Source organism: Salvia splendens, chromosome 8, assembly GCF_004379255.2.
Source record: "Salvia splendens isolate huo1 chromosome 8, SspV2, whole genome shotgun sequence".
NCBI classification, from domain to species: Eukaryota; Viridiplantae; Streptophyta; class Magnoliopsida; order Lamiales; family Lamiaceae; genus Salvia; species Salvia splendens.
This window is the reverse complement of record NC_056039.1, coordinates 18085605-18097613: the sequence shown is the minus strand read 5'-3', so window position 1 is coordinate 18097613 and position 12009 is coordinate 18085605. Positions and strand designations below refer to the sequence as shown.

General features: G+C 39.6%; 1 protein-coding gene across 1 annotated transcript; it reads left to right on the top strand.

The window, feature by feature from the left end:
- Positions 1 to 9449: 9449 nt before the first annotated feature.
- On the top strand, positions 9450 to 11443 carry LOC121745872. The gene is made up of 3 exons (XM_042139816.1): positions 9450 to 9758; positions 10177 to 11197; positions 11277 to 11443. Exons 1-3 carry the CDS (start codon positions 9450 to 9452, stop codon positions 11441 to 11443), a joined length of 1497 nt encoding a protein of 498 aa, XP_041995750.1.
- The last annotated feature ends 566 nt before the right edge of the window (positions 11444 to 12009 follow it).

The window sequence follows — 12009 nt, the reverse complement described above, 5'->3', positions numbered from 1 at the left end:
AACTTAAAGGAGAGGGGGACAAAAATTTTGATGAAAATAATGTGTATTTTCTGTCTCATTTATTCTCCTATTTATATTAAGTCAGATATTGGGCTCAGTCAGAGATCTATGGAAGAATTTGGATATGGCCTCCCCCAATTAGCTTTTTACTAATTAAATTGAACCCACGATTTAATATAATCTTATATTGGAATACTACGAGCAGCCACTACAAAAGTAATATTGCACTGCCCATCTAAGTTTAAAATTACAAGTATTCCGGGTTGTCATTTGTTTGTCATTCATTTTCCGTGCTTAAGATAGAAACGTCCAGTAATTAATTAATTAATGTTGTGGACTTAATTAATTAACATATTTTTTTTAACTCCAAGAGTGGACTTAGCAAGAAACGCTTATTTATTATTCATAGAATAATTAAACTCCAACTAGCTAGGTTCCTAATAATAAAACCTTGTTTCGAACTCCTCTTGTGGACAATATCAAACGAGACTCACCTCGCGCACGATTCAATATAATAGCAATCCTAGCACCGCTAGATATTAATCACCACTACCCAATATACCAGGATTCTTGGGTTACGAAAACCCGCACATTTTGGTAAGTCAAAGTAGTGCATAATCAATACCGTATGCTCAATGCTAACGTAAATTGATTAAGAAATTAATTATCAAGACCTCTTCTTTCAGTAGATAGCATAAAGACTCGTCTTGCTGTTAGATCTAATTCAGTGCTATACCACACCAATGTCATATTGTTTCAGTAAGGCTTAGAAATATTCGAACTGACATTGCAACCTTTCACGATAGGTAGTCTAGGCCTATCTAGGTTGTGAAATTCTTATTTTTCTTTGTTCAATTACGTTGCTTATACATTTAAATATACAATAAACATCTATTAAATGTAAAACATAACAACATTATGACAAAAATAATTTGTTTCATTCCTTTGGAAAATAACATATAGAGTTTTACAGTATTCAATCACTCGAAAGGTGATTTCTAGTATACAAACTCTAACAATCTCCCACTTATACTCAAAACAGCTTTCGAGTAAACAAAATATAGGTCCACACGTCTAATTCTCCCACTTATACTAAAAGCGAGTTGAGGTCTTGAATGAGTCGAACTTTCATCCCTTCAACACGTCGTTCGAACGGTTTCGCCGCCAATGCCTTTGTAAAAGGATCTGCCAGGTTGTTCTCTGACGCAATCTTGACCACTTGTATGTCTCCTCTCTGCACTATATCTCTAATGATATGATACTTCCTCTCTATGTGTTTGCTCGCTTTGTGAGCTCTTGGTTCTTTCGAGTTTGCCACAGCACCATAATTGTCACAGTACATGGTGATGCTCTTGGGCAGATTCGTAACCACACCTAAATCCATAAGGAAGTTCTTGAACCATACAGCCTTTTTTGCAGCCTCCGAAGCGGCCACATACTCGGCTTCCATGGTCGAGTCCTGATCAGATTGAAAATCTGAGTCAGTATATCCCAAAAGACAGAGCTCGGCTGCATTATAAACTAAAGCATAGTCCTTAGTCCGTTTAAGGTACTTGAGTATGTTTTTTACGGCAGTCCAATGTCCTTGGCCCGGATTTGGCTGATATCTTGCCACCATGCCAACAACAAAGCAAATATCAGGCATTGTACAAAGCATAGCATATATGAGACTTCCATCTGCCGAAGCATATGGAATCATTCTCATCTCTTCTATCTTAGATGGCGTTTTGGGGCACATCTCTTGAGATAGATGGATGTCATGTCTAAAAGGTAGGAAACCTTTCTTGGCATCTTGCATGCTAAAGCGACTAAGTACAGTATTGATGTAGGGTTCTTGAGATAAGCACAACATCCTCTTTTCACGATTCCTAAGAACCTTGATCCCGAGGATGTGTCCCGCGTCTCCCTTATCCTTCATCTCGAACTGGTTCGACAACCAAGTTCATACTGATGACAACATCTTTTTATTGTTTTCAATTAGAATAATGTCATCTACATATAAAACCAAGAACACAACATTCCCCTTTTCAACCTTCTTATAAACGCAGCTTTCATTTGGGCATTTTTCGAATCCAAACTTATGAATAATTTGATCGAAACACTGGTTCCATGACCCAGATGCTTGCTTGAGGCCATAAATGGACTTCTTAAGCTTCCAGACCATGTGTTCCTTGCCCTTCATGGCATATCCTTCGGGTTGTTCCATGTAGATGGTCTCCTCAAGACTCTCATCCAAGAACGCAGTCTTAACGTCCATCTGCCATACATCCCAATCCATGTTGGCTGCAATAGACAACAGTATCCGGATCGATTTGAGCATGGCCACCGGGGAGAAGGTTTCTTCGTAATCGATACCTTCCCTTTGGGTATACCCCTTGGCCACTAGTCTTGCCTTAAAGACTTTAACTCGTCCATCGGGTCCACGTTTACGTTTGTATATCCACTTGCTCCCAATGGCAGTACAGCCTTCGGGTAGGACGGACAAATCATACACTTCTTTGTCTATCGTAGATTGTAGTTCCGAATCCATTGCTTTCACCCATTCGCAATGATCGACATCCGCCTGCGCCTCTTCAGAGTTCCAGGGATCTAATACATTGTTGTCCGATGAGTGATCCATAGATTCCCCCAAACCAATGTATCTATCGGGCTCATGAGAGACCCTCTCACTGCGGCGCGGCACTACAATACTTGGAGTAGAAGTTGAAATTTCGGGAATTGTTTGTACACTAGGTACGGGTTCTTGGTTAATGAAACTTGTGACAGAAGTTAGCTCATCAAGAGCCACTTCACTGCTGGGTTTATGATTCATTATATAATCTTCCTGTAAGAATGTCGTGTGAGTACTCACAATGACTTTCTTGTCTTGGAGACTTTAGAATTCATAAGCTTTAGATCGATCCTCTAGGGTATCCTATAAACACACATACCTCCGTCCTTGATCCCAGCTTAGTTGGATCATTTTCCAATACATGAGCCGGGCAACCCCAAATCTTGAGATGTGCTAGATTAGGCTTGCACCCAGTCCACAACTCATAAGGAGTAGTAGGTACGGATTTTGATGGTAAGTTGTCTAAAATATGACTTGCAGAAAGTAAGGCATGTCCCCAAAATGAAATAGGTAGCCGTGCAAAACTCATCATCGACCGGACCATGTTCAACAAGGTCCTATTCCTTCTTTCAGCCACGCCGTTCTGCTGTAGTATGCCTGGTGCGGTCAGTTGGGATTCAATTCCCGCCACCAATAAGTAGTCCAAAAACTCGGCACTGAGGTATTCGCCTCCGCGATCAGATCGCATGCTTTTGATACTCTTTCCATGATACGTCTCCACATATGCCTTAAACTCTTTGAACTTGTCAAAAGATTCAGAGTTGTGGCGCATCAAATAGACATATCCGATTTTCGAAAAGTCATCAATAAAAGTGATGAAGTATCGAAAACCACCTCTTGTCTCTGTTGACATTGGTCCACATACATCGGTATGAACGAGCTCAAGTACTTCCTTGGCTCTATTTCCCTTAGTCTTAAAAGACCTCTTGGTCATCTTGCCTTCTAAGCATGATTCACACTTATGAAAAGGTTCCTTCTCTAGACCTTTAATAAGGTCTTGTTCCACAAGAGAATGGATCCTCCTTTCATTGGCATGACCAAGTCTAAGGTGTCATAAGTACGTTTCGTTCATTGAACTTGAAGGTGCTTTTCTTTTCTTTGAAATTTTAGATGTTGTATTGAGTTCTGATTTGCGATTATTAAACTGTGTAGATGTGATTGTGTACATATTGTTTTCCATGATACCACGACAGATATAAGAACCATCTTTTTTAATAACACAATTGTCATTAAAAGAAATCGAATATCCATTAAAAACCAATTTAGAAACTGAAATTAAATTTCTTCTAAAAGAAGGTATCAACAAAACATTCTTCTAAATCAAAAATCTATCACTACTAAAATGTAAATAAACGTCTCCCACTGCAACGGTCAACACTTTTGTAGCGTCGCCCAGCTGGACTTCGATCTCACGATCATATAGCCGTCTTGTCACCTGCAGTAAGTCAGGATCAAAACAAATATGATCAGTGGATCCAGTGTCTATGACCCAAGTATGAGTAGATGTCGAAGTCAAACATGACTCGACCACTAGAGCTTAGTGCATACCTGTAGCCTTGCCCTTTTTAGGACAATCTGGCTTCCAATGCCCCTTCTCTCCACACTTGAAACACTTCCCCGAAGGCTTCTTGTTAGCCTTCTTCTTATTCTTTCCCTTAGCATTCTTAGCCGTAACAGAGTTCGGTGCCCTCTTCATTCCTACGACAGGCTTAGAGCCAGAGGATCGGGGCGCCAAACTCAACATGGTTGCCTTAGCCGGAACTATAAGGTCCTCTGCCGACTGAAGTTCAGTCAACTACTCTGCCAAGGTGCAATTCCTTTTGTTCATTTCGAAGTTGAGCTTGAACTGCTGGAAGCTAGGGGAAAGACTCTGAAGGATAATTGTTACTTGGGACTCAGGATCGATCGTCCTTCCCAAAACCTCAATTTGATTGAGGTGGCCCATCATCTCGAGGACGTGGTCCCGCACAGATGTGCCTTCCTTCATTGTCTTCGTCATCATACTCCGAAAGGCTTGAGATTTAACCGTTCGATTCTGAGTACCAAAAAGATTTGTGAGATTTTGCATAATCTCGGTGGCAGTAACCATGGCAGATTGCTGATGTACTAAAGACATAGAAGCCAACATGTAGCACTTAGCCATCTCATTCGCCTTATGCCACTGTCTAAGCGCATCTCTAACTCCTGCCGCGGCGTTAGCCGCCGACACTGGAGGTCGTGGGGTTGTGAGCACAAAGTTGTACTCTTCCACTGTGAGAACGATGTCCAAGTTTTGTTTCCATTCTATATAATTTTGGCCCTCGAGTTTGTTTTCTTTAAGAATTGCAGAAAGAAGATTGAATGACATCTTGACGATTTAGTTTGCACTGCAAAACAGAATATTTACTATTTGTCATAAACTTATGTAAGAAGTTTGAGTAGATTAACCATAAAACTAAAATCTTACAACTGTAAAATTAAAATTTTGTACCCTCCATAAGAGGTCAATACACATTAAAATTTTACAATTTTACTGGTCACAACACTGACGAATAGTCCAGAGACCACATAATGGCATGACCGCCTAATGTTGCCTAAGCAAGACCACCGGATTTAGCATTACAGTATCTTATTTCTACAACACACTCTCAAAACAATGTTCATGTGCTGCTAATAAAATCAAGCTATCTCATAAATTCTGTGTGAACTCCTGAATCTCGTAGTTTCTAAGGATTATTGTCCCCACATAATGGGTGGCGATAATATTGGAAACCACATTCCAGTTCATAATATTTATAATTGAGAAGTCCGCCCTCATGATCTTTATTATTTCTTAGGATTTTTTTCCCCACATAATGGGTAGCGATAATATTAGAAATTAGCTTCGCAAATTGCAGACCAATCGATGGAGACCATATACAAACATTAAATTCGTAATTATAGCATAGATATTTTGGTTATGGTTTTTCTTTAAATATCCTTAGCCTTGAGGCAGAAAAAGGCTTAATTAAATTATGTTGGCATTTAATTGACTGGATAATTAAATTATTATAGAATTTAATTCTTATTCATGTCTACTATAAGATATTTCTAAAATAAACGAATTTTTTAAATCTTAATTAGACATAAATAAAATTAAATTCAAATTATTTCCATGTTCAAGATTAGGAAGATAAATTTTTATTATTTAATGTATTCATACATATCTATCCTTATTAGGATTCAGGATATATAATAATTAGGAAACTATTAAATTATTCTTGTCCATATCATGTATGAATCAAAATAATATTATTTATTTCCATAGATATAGTCAATAATTTAAATATTCCTAAAATCTTGGGAAATCTTCCCAAAATATTTTATTTCCATTAAATAATAATATTTTAATGATATCTTTTAATTAATGAATTAAATAATTATTAAAATAATCCATCATCGATATCTCATCGCACGAGGTTCGCAAGAACGATGAACGATGAAGATCCGACGAGTTCATCACCGAAACACGGTGCGCTATACCTCTCGGCCAGCAGCACGCGTGATGGGTGTCTGTGTCTCTGCCAGGCTCGATCCGCCGCTCCCACTGCTCCGGCCCACGTCGCGCCAGGAGGCGCGTCTGTGTCTTGGCCAGCGCAGGAGTCACGTCTCGGTCCTTTCGCTAAGGGTTCGGGACACGCTGGTTCAATGTCTCGGCGACTCTCGGTTGAGCCACCACGCCGAGCCTGCTCCCTCCGTCGATCTGGTTCCGGAATCCGCATAAGGCTCCGCGGTCTCGGTCGGCGGCGCATACGAGCCCTCGCTCGTCTGCGCATCGCCCCATGATCGTTGCCCTTTGCTCCCACTGTCTCGACATCCCTATCTCGATTGCGCGTGGTGCGATCCGTCTCGGGGCGAGCACCGATGGATCGCACGTCTCGTACGATCGAAAAATTCAAGTTCTTTGATTCGATAGCTCCTGAGTTCATCATGCATAAAATAGAAACAAAAACACCAAGAACATGCTTCGCAATCAAATAACACATGCATACATGAATTTCGTGAAATTTTAATCCAAATAATCAAAGCCAAAGACCGACTCTGATACCAATTGAAGCGTGCGTTCTAATGGATCACATAAAATTCTGATCTATTTAGGAGATTATTTAGACAAATTCTATTCGCGTAATTCTCACATGTATCATGCTCATAACTTGAATTCAAACATGCTTTAGGGAAATTAACACCTAAAACATGCTTACTATGGAGTTAGTCAATTTACCTCGTTGATTCTCCAAAGAATCGAAGATAGCTGGTGCCTTCTCCACGTGAAGATCTTGAGTACTAAATCACGGATCTTCTGACTGGTTCCCGGACTGTAAACTGATATCAGTGTGGGCTGATCTCACCAGAATACTAGGACTTAAATAAAGAAGACGGAAACTGCTCACGGAGGGAGCTGAAAATCGTCCCTTTACTTAAAGGAGAGGGGGACGAAAATTTTGATGAAAATAATGTGTATTTTCTGTCTCATTTATTCTCCTATTTATATTAAGTCAGATATTGGGCTCAGTCGGGGATCTATGGAAGAATTTGGATATGGCCTCCCCCAATTAGCTTTTTACTAATTAAATTGAACCCATGATTTAATATAAGCTTATATTGGAATATTACGAGAAGCCACTACAAAAGTAATATTGCACTGCCCATCTAAGTTTAAAATTACAAGTATTCTAGGTTTCCATTTATTTGTCATTCATTTCCCGTGTTTAAGATAGAAACGTCCATTAATTAATTAATGTACGCTGTGGACTTAATTAATTAACATATTTTTTTAAACTCCAAGAGTGGACTTAGCAAGAAACGCTTATTTATTATTCATAGAGTAATCAAACTCCAACTAGCTAGGTTTCGAATAATAAAACCTTGTTTCGAACTCCTTTTGTGGACGTTATTAAACGAGACTCAACTCACGCACGATTCAATATAATAGCAATCCTAGTACCGCTAGATATTAATCACCACTACCCAATATACCAGGATTCTTGTGTTGCAAAAAACCCGCACCTTTTGTTTAGTCAAAGTAATGCATAATCAATACCGTATGCTCAATGCTAACGTACATTGATTAAGAAATTAATTATCAAGACCTCTTCTTTCAGTAGATAGCATAGAGACTCGTCTTGCTGTTAGATCCAATTTAGTGCTATACCACATCAATGTCATCTTATTTCAGTAAGGCTTAGAAATATGCGGACTGACATTGCAACCTTTCACGATAGGTAGTATAGGCCTATCTAGGTTGTGAAATTCTTATTTTTTTTTGTTCAGAACTGACCGTGTTACCATAAAGTAGACGACGCACACAACCAGTCTACTAAAACAAAGACTTAGACTTTGTTACGTTGCTTATATATTTAAATATGCAATAAACATCCATTAAATGTAAAACATAACAACATTATGACAAAAATAATCTGTTTCATTCCTTTGGAAAATAACATATAGAGTTTTACAGTATTCAATCACTCGAAAGGTGATTTCTAGTATACAAACTATAACAGGACCACACTTGTTGACTTAAATATTTGGTTGTTTAAAGTAAATGTTTAGGACTGATATGATTCTTATTTTTTTTATAGAAGATGGTACCTTCACAACAAGAGTGCATTATTCTGGTGAGATGGATGAAAGCCGTGTAAGCCGTGGAAAACAATATGTGGATGGGATGATTGAGTACATGCACAGATTTTACCAAGACAAATGGTCGAAACTTGAAGTAGATGACTTTATTGAGAAGAAGCTTGGTCTAGATGTAAGTGAGTTGGAGTACTTTTACCTGAAGACTGGGATGAATTTAAAAGAAGGCTTGGTCCGCTTATTTGACAATAAATCCTCCATGGATATGGCTGAAATTAGAGTAAAAGCAGGGGTAGTTGACCTCTATGTTGTGGAAACAACTGGGGTATTGGTCAGTCAAGTAACACAAGACCATGGAGAGGCTACTGTTGATGATAGAAACTCCACTGACAAGGGAAATGGAAGGCTAGATGCGGCTGTTAAGGGGAAGAGCAAGGTTGATGTTGCTGAGGAGGACAATATGGAGGTGCCTCCATTTGTTGACAGTGACTACGACCTTAGTGATAAGGATGAAGATAATATTATGGCTGCCCAAGTAGAAGGGTGGAAAAGGGTTGTGGATGTAATGGCAAGGCACCCTACTGATGATACTAGTGACAATGATCAACTTCCTAGTGACTCACCAAGTTCGGGATCAGAAGATGAAGAAGAGAAAGAGCATTATGACGATACAAGGCGTTTGACTAGAAGATATAAGGCTGACACTGATCGCAACGACCCGAGATGGGAAATTGGGTTGCATTTTAATTACAAGGCAGACTTCAAAGACTTAATTCGTCACCAAGGAGTATTGTTGGGGAAGAAGCTGCGCTTGAAAAAAAATGACAACATTCGTTGCATAGCTCACTGTCGAGGGGTACTAAGAAGCAAGAAGAATACCAAATGTTCGTGGCTCGTGCAACTGGCTCATAGGCCTACCCATGGGTTTTGGCAGATTTCACGGCTCCACAACAAACATAAGTGTGGCGGGGCTTCCTATAACCATGGATGTGCCAATGCACGGTATCTCACTAAGAAATACAAGGAAGATATTCGTGTCATCCCTGGAATGACTATTGGCCAATTTATAGAAAAGGTGCACTGTGACATGAAGATTACCATTTCTCCAAGAAAGGCCAAGAGAGCTATGCAACAAGCACAGAGGCTGATAGAAGTCGACTTGGTGAAGTAGTACAAGCGCCTACATGACTACAAGGCTGAAATTCTCAGGACTAATCCGGGAAGCACGGTTGTCTTAGCAATGCAACGGCTTGAGGATGTAAATGACAGGTTTAAGGCCATTTACATTGCTTACGAAGCATGTAAAACTTCTTTCAAACGTCATTGCAGACGCTTGATAGGCCTAGACGGGTGTCATTTGAAGGGGCAAACCAAGGGAATTCTTTTGACAGCCATCGGATTGGATCCGAATGATCAGATTTTTCCCATAGCTTTTGCCGTAGTTCGCATTGAAAATGCTGACACATGGAATTGGTTCCTCGGGCTGTTGGTGCAAGATATGGAAATTATGGATTCTAGCAAGTGGACTTTCATCTCGGACAGACAAAAGGTACATTATGCTAACATATTATGCTTAAAGTTCCTAAGTTTAAGCATAAGGTGTGGAATTTGTAAAAATGTGTGAAGAAAAAAAATTAGATTTTGGTTCTTTAGCTGAGCATAAGGTATGAACTTTGTATAAATGTGTGAAGAAAAAATAGATTTTGGTTCTTTTGGTTGTGCATAAGGTCTAAAATTTGTAAAAATGTGTGGAAAAAAATAGATTTTGGTTCTGTGGTTGTTCTGGATTTATTCTCTTACATAAGTAGGATGGCATAAGGTTGTTTTCTGTGATTGAACACGAAGCTAATTAGTGTGTGAAGCTTGTTGTGTGTGTGTGTTGTGTGGATTTCAAGTATGCGTATTAAAAATATTGACACATTCATAAAAAAATTATATCAACTAACAGATCTTTTTGTTAATGTCAGGGGCTAATCAATGCCTTGAGAAACTGTTGCCCGCATGCCGAACACCGGATGTGTGTTTGGCATATGCACAACAATTTCAAGAAATTGTTTCCTTCAACCATTTTGAAGGACTTGATTTGGGAGGCAGCTCGAGCAACTAATATTTATGGCTTCGAGAAGGCAATGAATGAATTGAAGGAAGAGAATGAGCAAGCATACAAGTGGTTGGCAGATCACACAACGGAGGAGAATTGGAGTCGGGCCTTCTTTGGTTCTGAAGCAAAATATGACATCCTTGTTAATAACATTTCTGAATGTTACAACAAGGTGTTACTATTTGCTCGGGAGAAGCCATTGTATGGGATGCTCGAGTGTATTAGGATGTATCTCATGGATAGGTTTACCACAAGGAGGAAGATGGGGGCAAGATTGGAGGATGCTATTGGGCCGAAAATCAGAAAGAAGCTTGAGAAGACAAAGGAGAAGATTGGAGAATGCATGGTGAGAGAGGCCGGGGAGTGGATTTATCAAGTCAATACAAAGTGGAATGACCAATTTGTTGTCGACCTGTGGGACCGCACTTGTAGCTGCAGGCGATGGATGTTGACTGGATTACCGTGCCAACATGCCATTGCAGCGATTGAGATGACTTCGGAGAATGTTGACGACTTTGTTGCAAAGTGCTACTCCAAGGAAACCTTCAAAATGGTGTATGAAGCCATCATCTATCTGGTCCAAGGACCACAACAATGGACAAAGACCGCCCACCCGAACGTTATTCCACCCGAGCTGACCAAGCTGCCGGGACGTCCGAAGGGAGCTAGACAAAAGAGCGTGCAAGAGGCACGAGAAATGACAAAAGAGAAGGCTCGGGCAGCCCGTATAGTGCAAGTTAGAGATGACATTGATGGAGGCCAAAAGTTGTCACGGAAAAGGTTGATGATGGATTACAAATGTCGTCTTTGTAGTGTTGTCGGTCACAACAGAAGAAGATGTCCCCAACGTGAACCAGCAGCTCCAAGCATCCCAAAACGCACGAAAGGTATAATTATCTTCCATGTTATAAACCCTAAACAAACATAAACCTTACTAATGTTGATTGTCAACAAACTGTTTTGTAGGGAAGGAGCGGCAGCGAGGCGAAGAGAAACAAAAATGCACATTGTGTCATCAACCCGATCACAATAGGGTATGGTGCCAAATTGTTGTTGCCGATATGTTTGTGGATCAGCCCTCCTCGGCTGCGGGTGACAACCAAGCTACTTCATCAACTGTGAAGAAGAACTAAAACTATTCTAATTTGTTTTTGTCTACTAAACAATTGTGTTACCCCCTCAAAACTCTTGTGTTACCACCTGACTTTCTTAGATTTAGGCTGATTTGGTTGATTTTTGTTTGGGCAGTGCCCATTGTGGTGGTTTATTGTCTTGTAGGTTTAGGTAGTTTCACTTTATAAACTGGTGGTTGATTTTGATGGTTTTCATTTTAGTTAATGTATGTTGAATATGGACACATTGCAAGGGAAATGAAGTGTATGTTGAATATGGATGAGATTTATTTTGGAGTCACAGTTCCTCCTCTCCATTGCAATGAAATGAATTGTATGTTGATTTAAGTGGTTGTGATTTAAGCCATTTCAATGGTGTCTCAAGAATCTAGCCATATAAATAGCTATTTTGAATCCAGATTCTAGCAGCAGGTAGTGATAAAGAATCCAGGCAAATAAATAGCATTTTGAATCCATGAAATCAAGAAAATGGTTGCTCATATGTTAACTTTTTGCAGAGAAGAGCTCCATTTCCAATTAACTGCAGATTGTGCTTATCTATCTACATATAACCTCATGTTCATGCT